Below are 21,506 nucleotides of genomic sequence, written 5' to 3'. Positions count from 1 at the left end.
ACACAAGCCATGTCACATAAGTTAATTGCATCCAAGTTGTTTGCTGATGTGGAAATTTGAATTTTCACAATTTAATAGGAAAAATCAAATTGATAATTTCTTGATGCATTTTTAAACACAACTATAACTTAAGACTCATCCCATCTCCATCCATGACAGAGGTTCATTTTCCATCCTATCATGCTAATGATACAAAAATAAACTTAACGCAAAAGTATCTATTACAATAGTGTCTTTCAAATTTACTTGGAAACAATGAATAAGAATCATAAAAAGACATCATGTGACCCTACTTAACACTTTCCATCATATACTCTCCATTAAAAATATGATCAAACCCATATACCCGATGTTAAAAGATAAGTTAAAAGTAAATTTTAAAGGTACAACAACCTTGGCTCCCAATCATAGTCATTTGAGGAAACACAACCATAAAATGGAAGGCAGAACCATCCATGTTGGAAGAATAACCTCCATTATCATATGTAAATCTATTTTAATAATAATTAGCTATTTATATTGGAAGCACAAGCTCCACGAAAAAATATGATCAAGCACATACGTATGATGTAAAAAAAGTTAAAATCCAATTTCAAAGGTACAAAAAATCTTGGCTCAAAACCACATTTATTGGGGAAGCACAACCATAAAATGGAAAACACAACCAACCATGTTTGAAGTACAACCTCCATCATCATTAAATCACATGTAAATCTGCTTTTCAATAATACTCAACCAAAATTATCCCTATGCAAGGTATAAGACAGTTAAAAATTTTAGCATGCCATGTTAGAAACATGGATTTGAGTCCTTGTGAAACCTTCCAAGATAATATCACAACAATAGAAACAGGGATTTGGATCCTTATCAAAATTCCCAAGATAATATCACAAACAACAAAAGCATAGATTTTGGTCCTCATCAAACCTCCCAAGTAATATCACTTAAAAAGTAAAACTCAACCATCCATATACATGGTGCAAACACACAAGGGAAAATACAACGATTTCACACAATCACATAATAGAAAACAATGATGTAATCTATGAGAGTGTGTCAAGACACAGTTTGAGTTGATAAAGGGACATGCAAGGCACACATAGTTTGAGTTGATAAATGGGTGTATAAGGAGCATGAGATTATGGTAACCATTCAAAAATTCTTAAGTCTAGATACAACTCCAAAAGAATCCAATCATGTGTATTAAGCACGAAATAAACAATGTCAATCTCAACCAAAATAAATATAAACAAAGGTTTTCCCGTCCATGGTTTATTGGAGCATTAATAATGAAATAGTGGGTACAAATATTTGATCAAACCAATATACATGCATGCTCCAAATATTAATGCTCAATCATATTAGTATGTCCCTAGATTTCATTTGTAATTTGTATACTATAAGATATGGTCAATGAATGGATTAAGCATTTCTTCTTTAAGGTTTTCTACTCATGGAATTTTATTTTAGGTATGACAATAAAATTTCCATCATGAAGGTAAATATCATTGATAGCTACCTTTTGAATTTCATCACCTTGGGTACAATTGTTTTGAGAAGAATGTATATGTGCTCTAATACCTTGAGTTGGATGGCCCTTCTATAATTTATTTCATTCACTCATTTAAGGGATTAGGAGATTACATTTTTGAGAATTTCCCTTCCTTTCCCATCTACTTTCAAGCAACAAATCTTTCTTTCCCTCAATTTCGATATAGTAAGGTCTTTATTCATAAAGTAGAGAGAATTTTAGGACCTTCCACTACACAATCACACAAGTTGATGTTGGTGTAGGGCTCGTGCACTGGTAATTTTCTCGAACACTAGTGATTTTTTGGAAGAACCATTGGCATGTACATGAAATTACTTAAATAGCCTATTTCTTGGAGAAGTTCTTTTATAATCTATTGACTTGCTAGAGATATGAATACATATATATTTTTTTTATTACTTAGATACATTTTCCAAAAATATCCTATATTCCACTCCACATTCATCCTGATTATTAGTGATGGTTGGTTCATTCCTAGAAGAAGTATGTGATCGTTGATTCACCTTGCATGGAACAACCAATGCCTATTTTGTTTCATGAAGAACGTGTAGAGGCACCTATGGCTAGATCCTTCTAGTGAATCCTTCATAGTATTTCACCAACTTTATAAAATGCACTTTCTTACATAGATCCTAATTGAAATAACAAAAGTGTGGGTGTGTGCCAATTTTTTAGTGATAATTAAATTTTATTTTGTTGATTATGGTTGATTAATGATAAATCACAATCTAAAAATGATCTTGGAAACCATGAAACATGGTCACAAGGAATTACCCAAGCATCTAGATTAATCAAAACATTGCATCCTAATCCTAGACTCTCCCTAAGGCTTGCATGACATAATCCTAAATTCTAAGGCTATCTAGATTGAATCATAATCTAGGTGAACGCAATCTAAATTAGCTTGAAATTCTTAGTAAAGTACCTTGAGACATCCTCGATATGAAGGTCAAACTAGAGAAGACCTATTTAACCACATTATGACTTTTCATCTATGTTTTTTATTTATTATAATCACAAAAGATAACGTTTAACCAAAATTTTCTAAAAAAAATTCAAATTAGTATATCAAATTACATATAAACCATTATGCTACATTCATAGACATAGCCAAATCATTTTTAATATATAGTTTCTAGTTTGATAATAAGATAAGAATTGAAATGTGCATACTTTCTTACAACAAAACTCTTACAAATGTATTTTAGATCACATCCTTTAAAATAGAGGAATAGGAATAGACTATGTAAAAATAAAATAAATTATTTATTACAAAATATATATTACTAAATATTTCTATGGATATGGTCATTTCATGAGAAACCACAACAGAACAAGAGATTGTCGAATCCCAATAGTCCATTCTAAATCTAGGATGTTGTACTCCATAATTCCCAATTCCCCTAGACCTAATATGGTTAAATACATTAATGGACTTTATATTTAACTTCTCCTTTAATAGTCAAAATATGGCCCAATAAAATATTTGAGGCCAAATTAACTTCAACCAAATGAAGGGAAAAGGAAAACATTAAGTGTTATCGATGCATCATTAAGAGTTATCGATGAATCTAGGAGAATTGACAAGATGTTCGCTACTTCAATAACGCTTTTATAACCTTGATTTCCAAATTAAGCGTTATCGATGAATCATTGAGAGTTATCGATGAATCTAGGAGAATTGACAAGATGTTTGCTACTTCAATACCGCTTTTATAGCCTTGATTTCCAAACTAGATGGTCCCTCCTCTTTTGAGGAATTTAGGCCTATTTTTTTTTTTAATGTAATTACATATACATGATTGTGGAAAAAATTATATTCGTGAGAGTAAATTCCTTGCCTTTTAATTCCATGCATAATGAATAGTTTGGATTCCTATTAAGTAGGTATATCCATGAAGCTATTAATACGATTCGAAAAGGATTACACTATATAAATATTACAGATTATGGTAGTAAATCTAGATCTCTCAAAGGCTTGGGAATTGTTTCTATTTCAACAAATTAATATCTTAAAGGTTTAAAGTATCTAGGTTTTATCTAAAATGATGCTAAGAGAGACCTAAGCTAGCCCATTAGTTACAATGGAAAAACAAGTTTTCTTTGTGGTGTAACAAATGGTTATAAAGGGGAGGCAGGGTTGTGATGACTAAGTCCATTTTATAGTCCATTTTATAATCCATTCTTATTTATTATTTATTAGATGTCTCAGACTTTCGTTCCAAATGGAGTACTTTAGAGTCTTGGGAAGTTAAGCTTCAATTGTTTTATGATCTAATGAAAGTAGGGATATAAGTTTTTCTTATGGTTGGGAGGTGACATATTTAAAAGGTGGAAAAAAGAATAGGGTTAAAGTTGGTGTTGACCATATGTTGGTTGTGGTGGTTATTTTAGGCTTAGTAGGATTCTAACCAATTCATTACATGGGAAAGCTTATTTTTCTCTTAGCGAAATTTTGGATTTGGATCATTCTAGAATATGGCATTAGGAGTGGAAATTAGCTAAAGTTAAGAGGTCTATATGAAGAGCAGGTTCAAGAATGGATGGGATATATGAATTCTTCAAAATCTAGTCATGTTCAAATATCAAATTCAAAGGATAAGATATTGTATTTGAATAATTCTATAAATTGGTAGTATACTCCAAAGTTTGGCTATAAAGTGATTTGTGACATTGAGGTGTTGGGGAATTAGGCCTAGTAGTGAATCAAGCAAATTTGGAAATTCAAGTTCCCACTCAAGGCTAGAAATTTTATGTGGTTGGTATTAAGGAACAAGGTCTTCACTTGCGATATCTTGCAAAAGAGGAGTAGATATGGTCCTAACAAAAGTCTTCTCTACAAAGATAATGAGTCTATTTATCATATACTTTTTTTACGTCCTTACTGTCTACGTGTAAGAAAGAGGTGGAGAATCTTATTAGTTTGAAAGAGGTTTGGATTGGCCCTTCAACAAAGGACTTATTGTAATCGTGGTAATTCAAATCTAAAATACTTCAAATATGTACCACTTATCTTTGCTTCGGTGTTTGGCTTGTGACTGAGGCTAGTTTGTTTGATGAGAAGAATATTCCAACCATCTACTATACTTCACAAAGGTTGAATATTCTTAGATGCTTCAAATAATCTAAAAACATAGAGCTTCCTAGACAAATTGTTCAAGAGGAAGTGGATAAGTTAGGTGCTTAGGAATATCTCCATAGAGATGCTCAAGGGGATGCTTAGATTAGTCGAGTGCATGGAGTTGCATATTTAAAGGAGTGGCACATGGTAAAATTTAAGTCTAGATTAAGCAAAGGGAGTAATAATAATGTAGAGATGATGACCATGAAGTTAACCCTCATGCTCTCTTTTGAAAAACATGCCTATAAATTACAATTTTTTGGTGATTTTATTGTTGGCATTCAATGGATGAAGGGGAAATAGACATTAAAAAATCACTTGTGAAGGCATATATGTGAAGAGATCAATCTCATTGTTGATGTTTTTAATCATCTCTCTTTTCATCATGTCTACAAAAAAAATAAATGAGTTGGTTGATAGACTCTCTAAAACTAGCTTATCTTTGGTTGTAATGATTGACATATCTAAAATGAATATGGAAAAATATTTGAATATTAACCTGACTCTTTTCTTTGATTGGTTCACATGGTATATGGTTTATATTCTCTACTAAAGCCTTTCAAGTTAGATGTTAGGAGTTGTTTAATGTTTTCCTTATTTGGGATGAATATCATGTAATATTCTCTTAAGAGTTTAAAATGTTGTTTTGAACTTTTTTTAATTTAATATAAGAAATACATTGTAAAGGGTCAGATATAATATTTACTCACTTTGGATTAAATAAACTCCTTCCAGGATTGATCTCTCCTTTTTTCGGACACGTCGAATTTAAAAGTTCCTGTGAAAAATATAAATATGAGTTAAAGTTTAACGTCACATTTAATCACAAAAAAATTAAATGTAAAATTAACTTACCCAAAATATGCATCCCACTGACCACCTGCAACCAAAGAATTAATAAAAAGATGAATGCCTAAGGATGAAGGAGAAATAATGTTTAATATAAAATTTGGATGGATATAGATTACATAAAAACTCACATGTCAATAGCTGAAGTGTACTCCCCATGTGACATGATAACCTCTGGAGCACGATAATTACGTGTAACCACCTAAATTATATGTGAGTCAGCATCTTACGTGTTATTGAAATATAATCATCATACGTGTTATTAAATATTAAATATTACCAATGTTGTGTAGCGTCTACGCCGAGTTACATTTCTTTGTTGTAAATCATTTTCCCGATTCGATGGAGTCTCTGGCCGCTGAACATATAATTTTACGACTTAGAGATGGAACTGTATAAATATACAGGATTTTATTTTTTCTATAATATATTCATGTAAGTATCTCTAAATAAAATATAATAATATCCCACGACTACAATTTGAAGTATATCAATTTGCAAAAAGATTATAGTTGAGAAAATAATTATGGGCTCAATTTTATAAAATTGTACCAATATGTTATAATCAATCAAAATAAATAATGTTTTCATATTTGTTAAAGTGTGTTATGTTATAATCGATCAAAATAAATAATATTTTCATATGGGATAAGGTGTGTTATGTTATAATAAAAAAAATAATGTTTTTATATTTGTTAAAGTGTATTATTTAGTTTTTGGTAGAATTTTAATTATTATTATTATCTAATTTTAAGGTCACACATCAAATTAGTGTATAAGATTTTTTTGTTTATGAGATAATGGACCTATTTCTAAGCAATGATTTCACTGTTAAGCTTACGAAGGCATACATACTCTACCCCCTCTAGTTTTGAACCTGTGAACTCTTAGGAGGAAACACATGCTACCAAATTAGTGTATAAGACACCCTTGTTTATGGGATTAGAGATCTACCTCCACGCAACGATTTGACTGCCAAGTCTACGAAGGCATACATACTCTACCCCCTCTCTTCCCCCTCTAGTTTTGAACCTGTGAACTCTTAAGAGGAAATGCATGCTCTTAACCATTAGGACCTCTCAAGCGCTTTCCAAAATATTTTTTTAATTCTTGATCATTTTACACGTATAATAAAAGCTTTGTATAATTATTTGGAGAGTTTAGAATAAGAGAGTCGAAACTATTGGTACGAAGTTAGGGTTTCAGCTACAAAAGGGTTTTGAGGGGGAATGATCCTTCCTATGTCAATATGGTAGGAGAGAGACACAACTCTGAAAACACTGAACATTAATTCCATAGTGGAAGTAAAGCTTCTTTAGGGGCAAACTCGGATAGAGATGTAAAGAATACTACGGCAACAATAAATGAAGCCTCCTCCAATGGACAATAAAAACCCCATTTTATGAAATCATCTCAAAATACAGGAAAAGATACAATTCATTAAAAACCAAGTTTTAGATGTAAATTTGTGGGAATGTGGCAACCAAAAAGAACTCTAATAAGCTAGATTCAAAAGAATTGGCAACTAAAAAGAGAAATGGGATCAACCCATAGACTAAGAGTGAATTTCCTTTTCCTTTTGGATGTATCAAAAATATGGATATATCTTCAAGGAATGCCTACTAAATCAAATCCAACAAACAACACAAGTTACTCAAACTAGTGCGTCCACATCTTCATCCCTTCTTGAGAGTGCATTTGCAGCAACATTTTGCTTCCCTTTTTGGTAGATGATTTCAAAATCATAACCCAACATTTTTGTGACCCATTTTTGTTGCTCTTATGAAGATAATCTTTGTTCCGATAAGTACTTAAGACTATCATGATTTGTTTTTACCTTGAAATGTCTTCCCATTAGGTAATACTACCATTGCATATATTATTGCCAACATTTCCTTCTCATAAATAGGTTTATGTAAACACTTTCCCTTGATTAGATGACTTTAAGAAGCAATGGGACTTCCTTCTTGAATTAAAATGACACCAATGTCATTTCTTAAGGCATCGCATTCCACAATAAAGATTTTTGTGAAGTCTAGTGTAGATAAGACCAAATCTCGACACATTACCTCTTTAAGATATTCAAATGCCTTAGATTCTTTTGGAGTCCAAAGAAATGCATCTTTTTTTAGTAATGTTGTTAGGTGTTGTTATTTTCCCATAATTCTTAACAAAATTGTGATAATACCCTTTCAATCCGAGAAATCCTCAATATGCCTTAAGGTTGTGGGAATTTTTAATTCCTTGATGGATTTAATTTTGTTAGGGTCTACCTTAACACCCTTGTGAGATACAATATGACCTAGATATTCCACTTCATATACCCCAAAGAAATATTTGGATGGTTTTGCATACAATTGTTTCTCCTCCAATAGTGTGAGCATCTTGTCAACATGTTGAACATGATCTTTCCAAGACTTTTTGTAGATTAGTATATCATCAAAAAATACTAACATAAATTTTCTAAAGAAGGGTTTGAAAGTGGAATTCATAAAACCCCTAAATGTAGAAGGAACATTAGTAAGGCCCAAAGGCATGATTGAAAATTCATAATGGCCTTCATGAGTTTTATATGTTCTTTTCAAAATGTCTTTTGTTTTCATTATAATTTGATGATATCTTGACTAAAGATCCAACTTGGTGAAGTAAATTGCTCCATGTAGCTCATCCAACAATTCATCAATGAAAAGAATGAGAAACTTATCTTTAATAGTGAGCGTGTTGAGCTATTTATAATCGAGACACATATGCCGTGATTCCTCCTCCTTGTGCACAAATAATATTGGAGAAGAGAAAGGACTTTGGTTAGGTTGAATTATACCCGTCTCTAGCATTTATGCAACCATACGTTCAATTTCAATATTTTGGGCATAGGGATATCTGTAAGGTCTGATGTTTGGAAGAAAACTTCTTGGAATCAAGTGAATAGCATGATCATGATCGATAATAGGTGGGATACCTCTCAGAGTCTCAAATTACCTTGTAATGATTGTAAGGACTCTTTGGAGATTTGGAGAAATGGATGACTTAGATGTTTGAACATCTAGAGAACATAATTGTGCAATTAACCCTCGTTTTTCCTTCTTCAAAAGTTTTTTCACACCATTAAAGTTGATTATCTTCCCGAGTTTCCCTACAATACCCCCCTTAATTCAATTTCCTTTCCTTCCGAGAAAAAATTCAAGAAAGGTTCTTGAAAATTAAAATCCATCATCCCCAAAGATTGTAACTATTAGACTCCTAATACAACATCCACACCACCATTAGAATAGAGAGAATTGGATTATTCAATATATATCCCCCCATGGTTAGATTGATATTATGGCACTTATCTGAGAAATTTATAGTTCCTCCATTTGAAGCCATCACTTGACACTCTGGAGCTGGATATAGAAAGAAATTCAAATCCTTGGCTATATCTTAAAATGAATAAAATTATGAGTACAACTTGAATCCTATTACCTTTTTATTCTTGATATATCCTTCTATCTTAAGAGTTTGAGGAGTGGTAATTCCTGCCAATGCATTACAAGATATGGTTGGATTCATTTGTTCTTTTTCATCCCACGAGGTTGGTTCCATGTATATCTTCCTCTTTTGATATTTCTTGTTCCTTTTCTTCCTCCTCTTCACAATCTATGTAAAATATTTTTTTCTCAACACACTTATAACCTTTAGTGTATTTTCTATCACAACTATAACAAATCCATTTTTCTCTTTTTTCCTCCATTTGTTGTGGTGTCAACCTTGTAGGTTGTGGGAGGCTACGAGCAACAACACTTCCATCTTTATAGTTATTAGTGATAGACCTCATGGTTGCCATAATTTTTCTTTCAACTTTTCTTTCCACCCTGAATGCATTCTCAAATGACCTAGGTTCCCAAAGGTGAACCTCATGTTGGATATTATCCTTTAAGGGACCTATAAAGACATCAGTCATATGCTCCTATGGAATATCAGTTACCTTGATATTCAATATTTGGAAGTCCTCAATGTGCTTCCCAACTGTACCCTTTTGTTTGAGATTTATCAATTGGCTAAAGATTGTATTGACCTTTGTATCCTCATAATGTGCTATCAATTCCTTCGTAAAAGTTGTCAAGTGACAAGTGATTTATAAGAACACAATCATCGATACCACACAAATTGATTGGGTTCTAAATATAAATATGAAATGTGTGCCCTTTATGTGTGTTACGTTCGTGTAGATCAAAGAACTGCTCCAATAATATCCATTTTACGGGATCCATCAAACTTCCTGATATCGATCTTTGGAATATGGTTGGTCTTCAACCCAGAGTTAGAGTCTCTAAAATCATGATTCTATATCCTTTTGTTCTCATCATCGGTTTCATGAAATACCTTGTCACCACTAGGAAGCATTTCTTCTAACAGATTCTTAAAACCTTCCATTTCTGCTTTTATTTTTTCTTCTAAACCATCCATCTTAAGATTCATGACTCCTAATTCATTTTTGGTTTCTCTTTATAAGAGTGACAATTGTTGTTCACGCAATTTTGATATATCATGTTGCATTTATTCCTCTTCTTCATGTGTCATAGTAGAGCTTTTTGATGTCTTAATGGGTGTAGAATTTCATCATTGGTTTCATGAAATACCTTGTCACCACTAGGAAGCATTTCTTCTAACAGATTCTTAAAACCTTCCATTTCTGCTTTTATTTTATCTTCTAAACCATTCATCTTAACATTCACGACTCCTAATTCATTTTTGGTTTCTCTTTGTAAGAGTGACAATTGTTGTTCACACAATTTTGATATATCATGTTGCATTTATTCCTCTTCTTCATGTGTCATAGTAGAGCTTTCTAATGTCTTAATGGGTGTAGAATTTTTTTTTATTGGGAGGATTTTTTTAACCAATTAATAATATCTATGCTTCACTATTCTCTTTTGGATCAATTCAAACTCATTTTTCAAAGAAAAATTATACAAATTTAAAAATACACACCTTCTAGAGCTTGATTTTGAGCTTGTTGATAAGGCTAGCCTTGCAACTATTGTATCTTTGTCATTTCATTCTCTCAAAGTATAAGATTTCATTATGTGGTAACCCTCTATGTCCGCTTTCCAACCCCACTAGTTAGTCCAAGATTGAATTCTTCAAGACAAAGTTATACCAATTCTCCCATGATGGCCTGATTATGAACCGATTTAGTAGACCGAACTTGTGTGGGATTCCATGTGTCCTTTTTTTAGCCTTTGGTCCTCAGATTGTTACATGGAAAACTACCGTCCATGCAATTTCATATAATTCTTACGAAATTCAAATTCAATGCACAAAGTGGAAGTTATGATGATTTTCCCTGGAACAACTGTTTGAGATTGAATTATAGAGCATGCAAAAAACCCTAACTTCCCTCGAACATATCTCCTCAAATATATAAAACCAAGATCTGAAATTTTTATGCAATGTTCATCAAGATTTCAAATCCACATGGTCAAAATTTAAGCTTTGGAAGCCTCATAGAAAAACAATTATAGAGAGAATTCCAAGGTGACCTATTTGAAGGAGAAAACCCCTAAGATCTAGAGCTCTAATACCAAATGTTATTGTTGACAGTGTTGGACCCGCCAACATTCAGGGGATCTCCTTGGTATGAATTCCCAACTAGACCTCACACCATTTGGTGTAGGAGTCCCATTGAGTATGATGGCCCAGTTGCCATTATGTTAAAGGTTTTCCTTAGCTCTTGCTTGTCAGCAAATGAGAGTGGTCTGCTTTGTCCTCGAACAACGAGGTTCGCGTGCCTGGTGAGTGCTAGTGTTGCTTTTGTCAAGTTTCTTTCAATGCAGAGAGAGAGGGTGGAAGTGGGTCTCCAGTCGAAAGGGGAGAGTCCTAACTCTGTCAGAGACACACAACACAACAATACATGCACAACTTCCAGAGTAGTCCACATGGATGCAGTAGTGACAAACACATAAGAAGGGATAGCACGTACAACACTCAATGGAGTAGTCTGCACGAGTTTGATGGTCATTATAACAAGTTTATGGGAAAAGTTTTTTTTGGTGTCTAGTGAGGCATCCCATGCCGGTGAGGCAGCCCACGTAGGCATGACAACGTTAACTTATACAACACATTTTCATAAACATATGTATTAGAACAACTGAAATAATTCAACTGTCTTAACACAGGTTAAAGCAACATGCATTACAAGTGTCCAAAGAATAGTCTTATAAAAAATCACAATACATGTGTGAAAACATGTTGGCATGTTAACAAGATTCTGAATTAAGCGAAAGTTCCAAGACACAACGGTACACCATACATCACTAACACTGGAGGCATGGTATTGGAGCCGTTGCTCACTAAAAGAAAAGATTATAGACTCTCAAGGCTATGATTATAGACTCTCAAGGCTATGTGGGAGGAGCCAAGCTGAAAATGTCTTTTGCATGTACAAATGAGGGGTATTTATAGCCAAGGGTAAAACTGGCCCTTGTGATTGTTCGACTTCCCTCATGACTATTTAACTTTCATGACTTCTCATATTTACATGACTCTTCGAATATACATGTGGGTCTCTTGGACTTCCATGTTACATTACATTGATTTACAACAGTATGGACCATAGTAGTGATGTGGCCGAGATGACTCATGACACGACTCGAAACGATAGAGCTGGTGTGTTCATGTTGGTGGTGGTGTGCATGTTGAGCTGCAGTGTTGCTGAGTGATGGATGTATTCTTGGTGTATCATAGCTCCACCTCCACATGGAAAGGTGTGCGGAGTCTTCGATGGTCTTGGTGTTCACTTGATGTTGTATGTGCACGTCGCTCCTTTGCTTGTACTTTGGCATGCTTCACGTGTTCATCCATCTGCGAAAAAATCTCCTCGCATACATTATTCGTTCGTGAAAAAATATCCTCGCATACATTGTTTGTTTGCGGAAAAATTTCCTCGCTTGCATTATTCATTCGTCTATTCGTGAAAAAATATCCTCGCATGTGCTCTCCTTGTTCATCCTGTCTATCGTCGTGTCATGTCTTATTCATGTACCTATATCTGCAATCACTCATGACGAGATGACATCAAATCCATAAACCTCCTAGTCTACCATGATGCATTGTCGTTTGCTTTCGGATGCAGGTGACCGGGAGAGAGGACAAGGTTATGAAACCACGCAAGGAAGATTTCAAGCTAGGATGCGGGCCCCCAACACTGCTTTTGAAAATTGCATAGAAGTCACTGGGAGATTGAGATGGACAATTCGGATCAGCAGTGACTGTCCACGGGATCTGGCTCGGATGGTGGGAAGATCTGCACAATTTTTTGAGGGAAGCATTGTAGGCAACATAAGGGCTTAACATAAAAAACCACACAATTCCTCTGGGGAGCTGGCAGTGGGTTGCAGGAGGCTTGCCGGGAAAAAATGCACATTTTTTTTAGGGAGCTGATAGCGAGTTGTAGGAGTGTTGCTGGAAAAAACTGCGTATTTACTGGGAGGTTGGCCTGCTGAACATCACTGCGCAGTTTGTGAGCTGAGCAGGATGCTGGGTAGCTCGGTGACTGCTCATGAAAATTGCGCAGTTTTCTGAGCGAGCAACAGGTCGGCTGTCTGGGTGACTGGCTCGAAAAACTGCGCAATTTTTTGAGGGAGACAGTGATCAACACAGGGTGGTTATCCGACATGTCTGTGCAATTTTTCAGTTAGCGGAGCGGGCATGCTTTTCAAGTTTTGTGCAATTTTTTGGGGGAGTGAGTCTTGGGGTCACTGCCTAATCAAACTCTTCGGTTGACTAGGTGGAGGGTTGGTTGATTCGCTTGCGTGCAACGCAGATTGAGATGGTTTGCTGAGAAACTTCTGTGTTGTTCTGGATGACAATCAGTCCGGTTGATTCTAGGATTGCACAATGCAGGCTGCCGGGGAGACAACCTCAAGCCATACGTAATTCTGGGCAGCAGTACATGTTCACTAAGAGTTGAAATTGCGCAATGTAGCTCAGCAAGGGTCCCGCTGTTGGAGGGTGATCCGGTTGTCAGAACTTCAGTAAAATGACTAAGCGTGTGAGTGAGTGAACTTGTGCATATGTGACCTTTGCGAACACACACTCAACATGACTCGATGACAAGATGCCTTAAACCATCAAGACAACATATACTCAGTGTGACTGACCGACAGTGCGAGCGACAAGCGTGACACTTGTGATAGAACGTTGAATGACCGTGATGACACTTGCGCGACAATGCATACAACTTCATGTGTGAGTGTGATGGATGTTTACATAGCGAATACAAATTGTACACATGAAGCGAGACCTTGTGCATGGCCAGAACATGGTTGCAAGCGTGACATTGTGACCAACATGCAAAGAGTTTCCCGTTGAATGGTCAAGTGAGGAGGGTGCAAAGACTCAACACGAGCTCGCAGGGTGAGCCCAAGTTCTTGCAAACATCAAGTAAAAACCCAAGGAAGGCTCTGAAATTGGATGCAGGCAAAAATTTTGGAGGGTGTTGCAGCCACTACAAAACTTGGCGACACACTGGTTGAATTCTAGCTTCTTTGTTCTGGTTCATGGTTAGCACATGGCCTTGGTCTCTTAGGGTGTAATGAATCATTGTGTGGGTTACTTAGGCTTCCCCACTTACCCTATGGATAGACATGGTTCACCTTTCTCCAACTCAGTCAAACACAACAAGTTTTAGCTTGATCACAGTGTTTTGAAATCGGGAAGGGTAGTTTGGATCACGAGTTAAAAAATTTAGAGTATAAGTTTCCATCTCTGGTGTTTCTCCACTACCAGCAGGCCTATACATTACCCCGACAGAGTCACGCAGGAACACACACATTGATCCACTGCCAGTGAGCCTGGTGAGTACCCCGGTGGAGTTGCATGCTTCACCTCTCTGCGCAGGAAGCCTTTCTCTTCTTTCAACTTTGTATTTTTTTTTTAAAGCGGACTATGCATAGGCACTTATTTATTTTTGGGGCAAAGAGGGATCCCGACTTATTGAGAGTAGAAGAGGTTGTTCCTTCAGAGAAGCATGTAAGACCTCTAACATAGGTTTGCTCATTTAGATTTTCCCCTTCTTCGTTTCTACTAGTTGGATGAGATTAAGCACACAGAGCAGAAGGATGAGTACGGGCATGGGGTTTCCTAGCGTGGACATAGGTTCATGGTTGGACCCAATCTTCCCTTGCAGAAGGCTCTTATTTTCTGTTAATACTTCATCGACTGAACGTTATAACTAAGCACAGAGAAGACGGACACAGGATTGGCCAAGTGCTGCAGTGTCACAAGACTCTTTAGATCTTAGCCACATACTCATTCAAAAGCCAGAACGCGATAGTGGGCAGCACTTATTTAAAAATCCAAAAATAGTAGGATACTAAGAAAACAAAACAAAAATAGTAAAGTAAAATGAAAAGACAACAAGCAAGCAAAGTGGGCAAGCAAACAAACCAAACCAAGTCAGCAAGCAAACAAACATGCAAAATAGAAAGCAAAGACAAGGAAGAAAGCAAACACTACTCCTACTCCTACGCTAATCGTTTGGGGTTACATGAAATGCAATTTCCATTGAAGCTACCGTAGGCATACCCGACCTGCAACCACAAAGATACAAGCGATTAAAACAAATAAAAAACAATGTGCAACAGAAAATACAAAAACTTGAAAAACCTACACACGAGAGAGAAGGTCTCGGCTCTGGGAAGAAATGTGTGTCACAACCACCCAACACACATGCTTACCTCTTAGGTGACTACCATTGTTCAACAAACCTCAGAGGCCTCTTGCAAGTGTGTATTCTCCTGCACTAAGTTTATTAGCAAGTGTGAGGAAGGACTGAAGCTTGTTACTTGCAACATGACTCACCAAGTAAGATTGTTCCATCCATTCAACGATTGGATCATAGAATCTGTGATGGCTGTTTTGAAAGACTCGTGATCTTTGAGAAGATGGATTCCTGATTTGAGAGGGGGGATCACGATGAGAATCTGGTACAAATAGATATATTCAATCATTCTCGTTGGTCATGTCAAGACAATGAGGACCTGCCATAGCCATCAATGGAGGCTGAAGTGCATCACCTGCTTAACAAAAGTCTTCGGATAAATATGTTACACGGTGAAGATCATAGTGCACGAAGAGACTGTCATTGGATGTACTGTTGGGAATATGATAAACTGCATGACAACCAACCAATATAGAAGAAAAATAAGACCAGTTGGTCGAGATGTCAGATTCCCAGTTTGACATAAACAAAGAAATTTTTTTAATAATCTTGCGAATGCTCTGACTGAGGGAGCCAAGTTTGTTGTGCACTAGATATGTCAGAACATCCATCTGCAATTAGTGAAAAATTACGCAGGCATCATGCTCATCATAGAAATGTAGACAGGATGCCAGCATTGTGAATGTGTGAAACCAGTTGGGGTGTGATGAAATGAGAGTAACCTGATTCGCGTGATAGGTTCTGCGCTCATCATCACACAGGGAGATTTCTAGTGTGATGAGTGGGCATATTTGATGTGAAAAATTCGCAAGAAGACCAAGGAGCTGATTACAAGAGAGAACACCTGATAAGCATGATTCTAGACAAAGATAGTCTTTGAGATGATCAACTTCATTGTTCCATGATTGCATGAGGGACATACACTCCCAACCTGAATTGGATGTAAGAGAGGTGCATGAAGACAAACATGCTCTAACAGACTCATGGATTTGATCATTAGTGAGAACTTGAAATTTTGAAATATCACACCCGAAATAGTAAATATTTTTTACACGGGGATCCACAACGCATGCAACCATGCAGATATGCGGATTGTGCATGATAAATGAAATTCGATTTGGTTCGATGGGCTTACTAGAGTCACGAGGTCCTCACATAACCATCAATGAACGTTGAAGTGCCCTGACTCCCTGACACGTCCCGTAACTTTCCATAATTGAAAATTTTCATTTTGAGATGTGAACCAGATCATGCATGGCTTGAGGATGGTTGTTGTTGCTGATTTCAAAACTGCTCTTAGGATAGCAATCATCTTTGTCACAGGCTTCATCATAATTTTTAGTTTCAATAAGATGACTTGACGAGTTGTCTTCATGCAACACACAAGATGATGACGAGTGGGAAGAGTCCTGTGCGTTGAGACTAGTTTCATCATGGACAACCTCACTGCCTTGTGTCGATCGAGGGGATAAGTCACCAGATGAATAAGCAAGAGAACAAAGAGTATCTCTTCCGCATGTAGATGTGTTGTGAATGGTGGGACAAATGGGAAAGTGAGGTGCAAAGGAAGTTTCGATATGGACGTCTACTTTGACTAGTGCGCATTCCAAATCTGAGTTAGAGTGTACATGAGAGAACAATAGATCACATGATGTGCTTGGGTGTTCATCACAACATACGAAAGAATAGGAGTGATGAAAACCCAATATTGGAGGTTGGTTGAAAGAATTAATTGTGCATGATGTTTCACCAAGATTCGCGGATTGAGAATTGAACAAGAATGGAAGCTCAATGTTTTGATGTGAACCATTTTGAAACATAGAAGAGAACCATTTTGAAACATAGAAGAGGAATTGATTATGTCTTCACTTTCCTGCTCCTCTGCCTGTATAATGAGTCTGCCTTGCACATGACTGCAATTTGAGCTAGCAGCTTGAGAATCAAGAGAGTGTGCGCAACTAGTTTGTGAAGCGGATGGTTCAAGCGAGTTATGGTACAAGGAGTCATGGCTTGTAAATGATGGAGGATGGAAGAGATGCAGATTAGACTCGAGAATTGGGTTACGAACGATGATGTCCTCTTGCAGAAAGGAGGAATAATTCTTCGCCATAGGCTTTGTGAGCCATTCTATAATTTCTTCCATTGGAGTGGGAGACGGTTGAGAAGATGGGTTGGGAACATGTTGCACAAATTTCTCAGCTTTGCGACCACTGTGAGGGGGGACCCACTATGCATATTTATTAGCTTTGCGATCACTATGAGGGGGCACCTGTTTTGAGATCGAAAAGGGAGGAGGACAGGAAACAAACGGGGTGTTGGACTCCTCCTCTGCAGACTGAGGGGTCTCATGGTCTGCAAGAGTAGAGGGAGAAGGAAAATCAGGAGGTTCACCGGGTCAGGAAACATGAACCAGGCATTTAAGCTCTTGGCTCATGAAGTCAAGGTCCACAAACCATTCAGGAATTTCGTGACAGATTTGAAGGGAGCGGGTAGCAAAGTCCTCAACTGATTTGCAAGGCTTCATTCTTAAATGAGAGATTCTTTCATAGACATCTTAGTGGTTACACTTATCGAAGGCTTGATGGAGCTCCTTGTGGAGAGTGAGAATGGAATGGACAGAAGCAAGTGGTAGGGTATGACACCACCTATTAGCACGACCTTCAAGGGTGAGGAAGAAAAGTACACAAACAAGCTCATCACTATCAATTTAATGAGATTCACAAAAATGAAGAAAATAAGAAATGTGCTTGGTTACGGACGTTATGTCCTCACCGTCAAACTTTAACAAGGACAATTGATTGAGAAGCTCATCGGGGATTGATAATTGATTAAGGGAGAAATGAGAGAAACACCTCAGGAGCACAAATTGTGTATGATCCATTTGGTAAGAGATTCAAACCAGATGTAACAAGCTTAGCTTGTCATCTGGACCTCCTTCTAGCGCAAAAAATGTTGACGGTGTTGGAACCATCAACATTCAAGGGATCTCCCCGGTTTGAAGTCCCAACTAGAATTCACACTGTTTGGTGTAGGAGTCCCACCCGATTTGCCTTAGATCTTGCTTGTCAATACATGAGAGTGGTCTTCTTTGTCTTCGAACAACGAAGTTCATGTGCCTGGTGATTGATAGTGTTGCTTGTGTCAAGGTTCTTTCACCGTAGAGAGAGAGGGTGGAAGTGGGTCTCCAGTCGAAAGGGAAGAGTCCAAACGATGTCAGAGACACACAACAAAATAGGACATGCATAGCTTTCAGAGTAGTAGTCCACACAGATGCGACAGTCACAAACACACAAGAAGGGATAGCATGTACAACACTCAATGGAGTGGTCTGTGCGAGTGCAACAATTTTTCTAACAAGTTTATGGGAAAGGTTTTGTTTGGTGTCCGGTGAGGCAGCCCACACGGGCTTGACAACATTAACAAATTATACAACACATTTTCATAAACATATGTATTAGAACAACCAAAATAGTTCAATTTTCTTAACACAGGTTAAAGCAACATGCATTACAAGTGTCCAAAGAGTAGTCTTACAAACACTCACAATACATGTGTGAAGACGTGTTGGCATGTTAATAGGCTTATGAATTAAGTGAAAGTTCCAAGACACATCACTACACCATACATCACTAACCTCGGAGGCGAGGCGTTGGAGCCACTGCTCTCTCATCAAAGAAAAGGTTACAGACTCTCAAGGCTATGTGGAAGGAGCCAATGTGAAAAAGTCTTTTGCATGTACACATGAGTGGTATTTATAGCCAAGGGTAAAATTGGGCCTTGTGATTGTTCGACTTCCCTCATGACTGTTTAACTTTCATGACTTTTCATATTTACATGACTCTTCGGATTTACATGTGGGTATCTTGGACTTCCACATTACATTACATTAATTTACAACAATATGGCCCATAATAGTGATGTGACCGAGATGACTCATGACATGATTCAACACGACAGAGTTGGTGTGTTCATGCTGGTGGTGGTGTGCGTGTCGAGATGTAGTGTTGTTGAGTGATGGATGTCCTCCTAGTGTATCATAGCTTCACATCTGCATGGCAAGGTGTTCGGAGTCTTCGATGGTCTTAGTGTTCGCTTGATGTTGCATGTGCACATCGCTCCTTCGCTTGTACTTTGGCATGCTTCACGTGTTTGTATGTTCGCGAAAAAATCTCCTCGCATACATTGTCTGTTCACAAAAAAATCTCCTCGCATGCATTCTTCGTTCATCTGTTGGTGAAAAAATATCCTTGCATGTGCTCTCCTTGTTCATCTCATCCGTCATCTGCAATCACTCATGATGAGACGATATAAAATCCATAAATCTCCTAGCCTACCATGATAAATTGTCGTTCGCTTTCCGATGCAAGTGACCGGGAGAGAGGACAAGGTTATGAAACTACCCATGGCAAATTTCAAGTTGGGATGCAGGCTCCAGGCACTTAGTCATATACGGAAAAAATGTCTTTAGGAGAAGTCAAAAAGTCATTAAAAGTTTAAGAGTTGTTTAAAAGTCCAAAGGACACACGAGAAGTCCAAGATTCATGAGGGTAATTCAGGAGTGATGGGGATATGAAAGGTCATTCCCCTTATTATAAAAGCAACCTCATAACTCAATCAATGGGATTTTGGAGGCTTAATATTTTGAGAGCTAGTCTTGGCTCCTCTATTTGGCATAGGAGAGAAAACTATTCTTTGGAGAAGCAAGAAGTGACTTAATGTTCCATTATTGGAACTAGTGCCTCACCATTGTAACTATGTACTTGGATATTTCACCTTATAATTGAAGCTTGATGAGCCAACACATTTTCATTCATGTATTATGAATGTCTTAGGACTATTCTTCAATTGTTTACTATATATGTTTTGTTCATATGTACTAAGAAAATTGAACTATTTCGGTGGCCTCGATACTTGTGTTGTCGAATGTGTGTTGTATGCGACTTAATGATCGTTGTTTCTATGTGAACTATTTCGCTATATAACTAACGATATTTCTTTGCTCATGTGTCTCTTAGGTTAGTACTATTACTTCCTTCTAGAGGGTCACTTTCTGTCTCCCCCCTCGTGAAGGTCTCCTTTTATACATTGCAATCAGTGTTTTACAATTTCCTTTTGTTCATTTTCCTCCTCTTTATCTAATACCAATTTGGGTACCCCCTGGTGATGATGTTAAATTTGGGAAATCTGAAAATCAAACTGTTGATCTATCTATTCAACCTCCATCCAATTATTATGATCCACATCCTATTGAGGAAAACTTGGAATGGTTCAGTAATTGCATGGAGCCCAAAGTGAAATTTGATCCCTTGGGTTTTCAAGATCATATTAATGTACATAAGTCCAATCTTGAATCTAATCCAAATGAAAACTCGATTGTCTCTGGGGATACTTTGAAACCTCTACCACCTATGTTTCATGATTCCTTGTTTCATGATCCGCTTGTTTCACCTACCTCAACTTTTAATGATGTTCAACCTATTGTTTTAAGCAATAATCAACAATGAGGTAATTGTATTTCAAATGTAGAGGAGAAAAGTGTTGAAGGTATGTCTTATCTTCCCCTCTCCTTGAAGATGATAATCTTACCTTTCCAGTTGATCTCTAATCTTCTAATCTTGATAACTTGTCAAATGACTTTGAACCCTGCATTCAAGTTGATATTTTGGATAACCATCACCATGACATCTCTCTTTCCATTAACACACATGGTGGTGAATATCAAAGTATATTAGATGATATCGTCTCTCCTTCTGAGGGCTTGGATTTGTAGGGTATTGATTCAAAATTTGTTCTTCATAGTTTACAATATCCATTTATTAATTTGGATGCTCTTTTGATTGGGAATGATCCTAAATATTCTTTAATTCATACATCCTTGGATGAAAAATATGAAATGGTAAATTGCAAGGTTTTTGAATATTTGGAAGATCTTGGTCAATCTGAATATCATGTTGGTATGCCTATCTTTGACTATTATACTGATGACAATGATATTGATATATTGTTTTTTCAATTTCAATATGATTTAAGTACAACTATTTCTCCTCCTGTGAGTGTTTCAATCCTTCTTCACCTCTAGTACACTATTCATTGTACCCATATATGTTTGATAATTTTATCACATGAGCAACCCCCTAGATTATTTCGATCTTTATCTGGCTAATCATGATTGCAATCATGTACAAGATGGTATGATACTACAATCAGAGGATGAAAATTTTAAATCTATTATTCATGATTTAATTAATTGTAAATATTTCATAAGTCAAGAGGAGGATGTT

General features: G+C 36.6%; 1 protein-coding gene across 1 annotated transcript in view; it reads right to left on the bottom strand.

Moving 5' to 3' along the window:
- LOC149158192 (mitogen-activated protein kinase mpkC-like) overlaps positions 1–21,506 on the bottom strand; it is a 298,794-nt gene that overhangs the window by 87,455 nt on the left and 189,833 nt on the right. Inside the window, exons 7-9 of the mRNA XM_089433910.1 lie at positions 5,654–5,724; positions 5,529–5,553; positions 5,384–5,451 (exon numbers count right to left, since the gene is read on the bottom strand). Of these exons, the coding sequence (XP_089290036.1) occupies positions 5,384–5,451; positions 5,529–5,553; positions 5,654–5,724 (164 nt within the window). The remainder of the gene's footprint in view (positions 1–5,383; positions 5,452–5,528; positions 5,554–5,653; positions 5,725–21,506) is intronic.

This window comes from Pinus tabuliformis, chromosome 5_2 (assembly GCF_031772625.1).
Source record: "Pinus tabuliformis cultivar Carrire ecotype Pingquan chromosome 5_2, CPIR1, whole genome shotgun sequence".
NCBI lineage: Eukaryota > Viridiplantae > Streptophyta > Pinopsida > Pinales > Pinaceae > Pinus > Pinus tabuliformis.
This window is presented reverse-complemented; position numbering and strand designations above follow the sequence as displayed.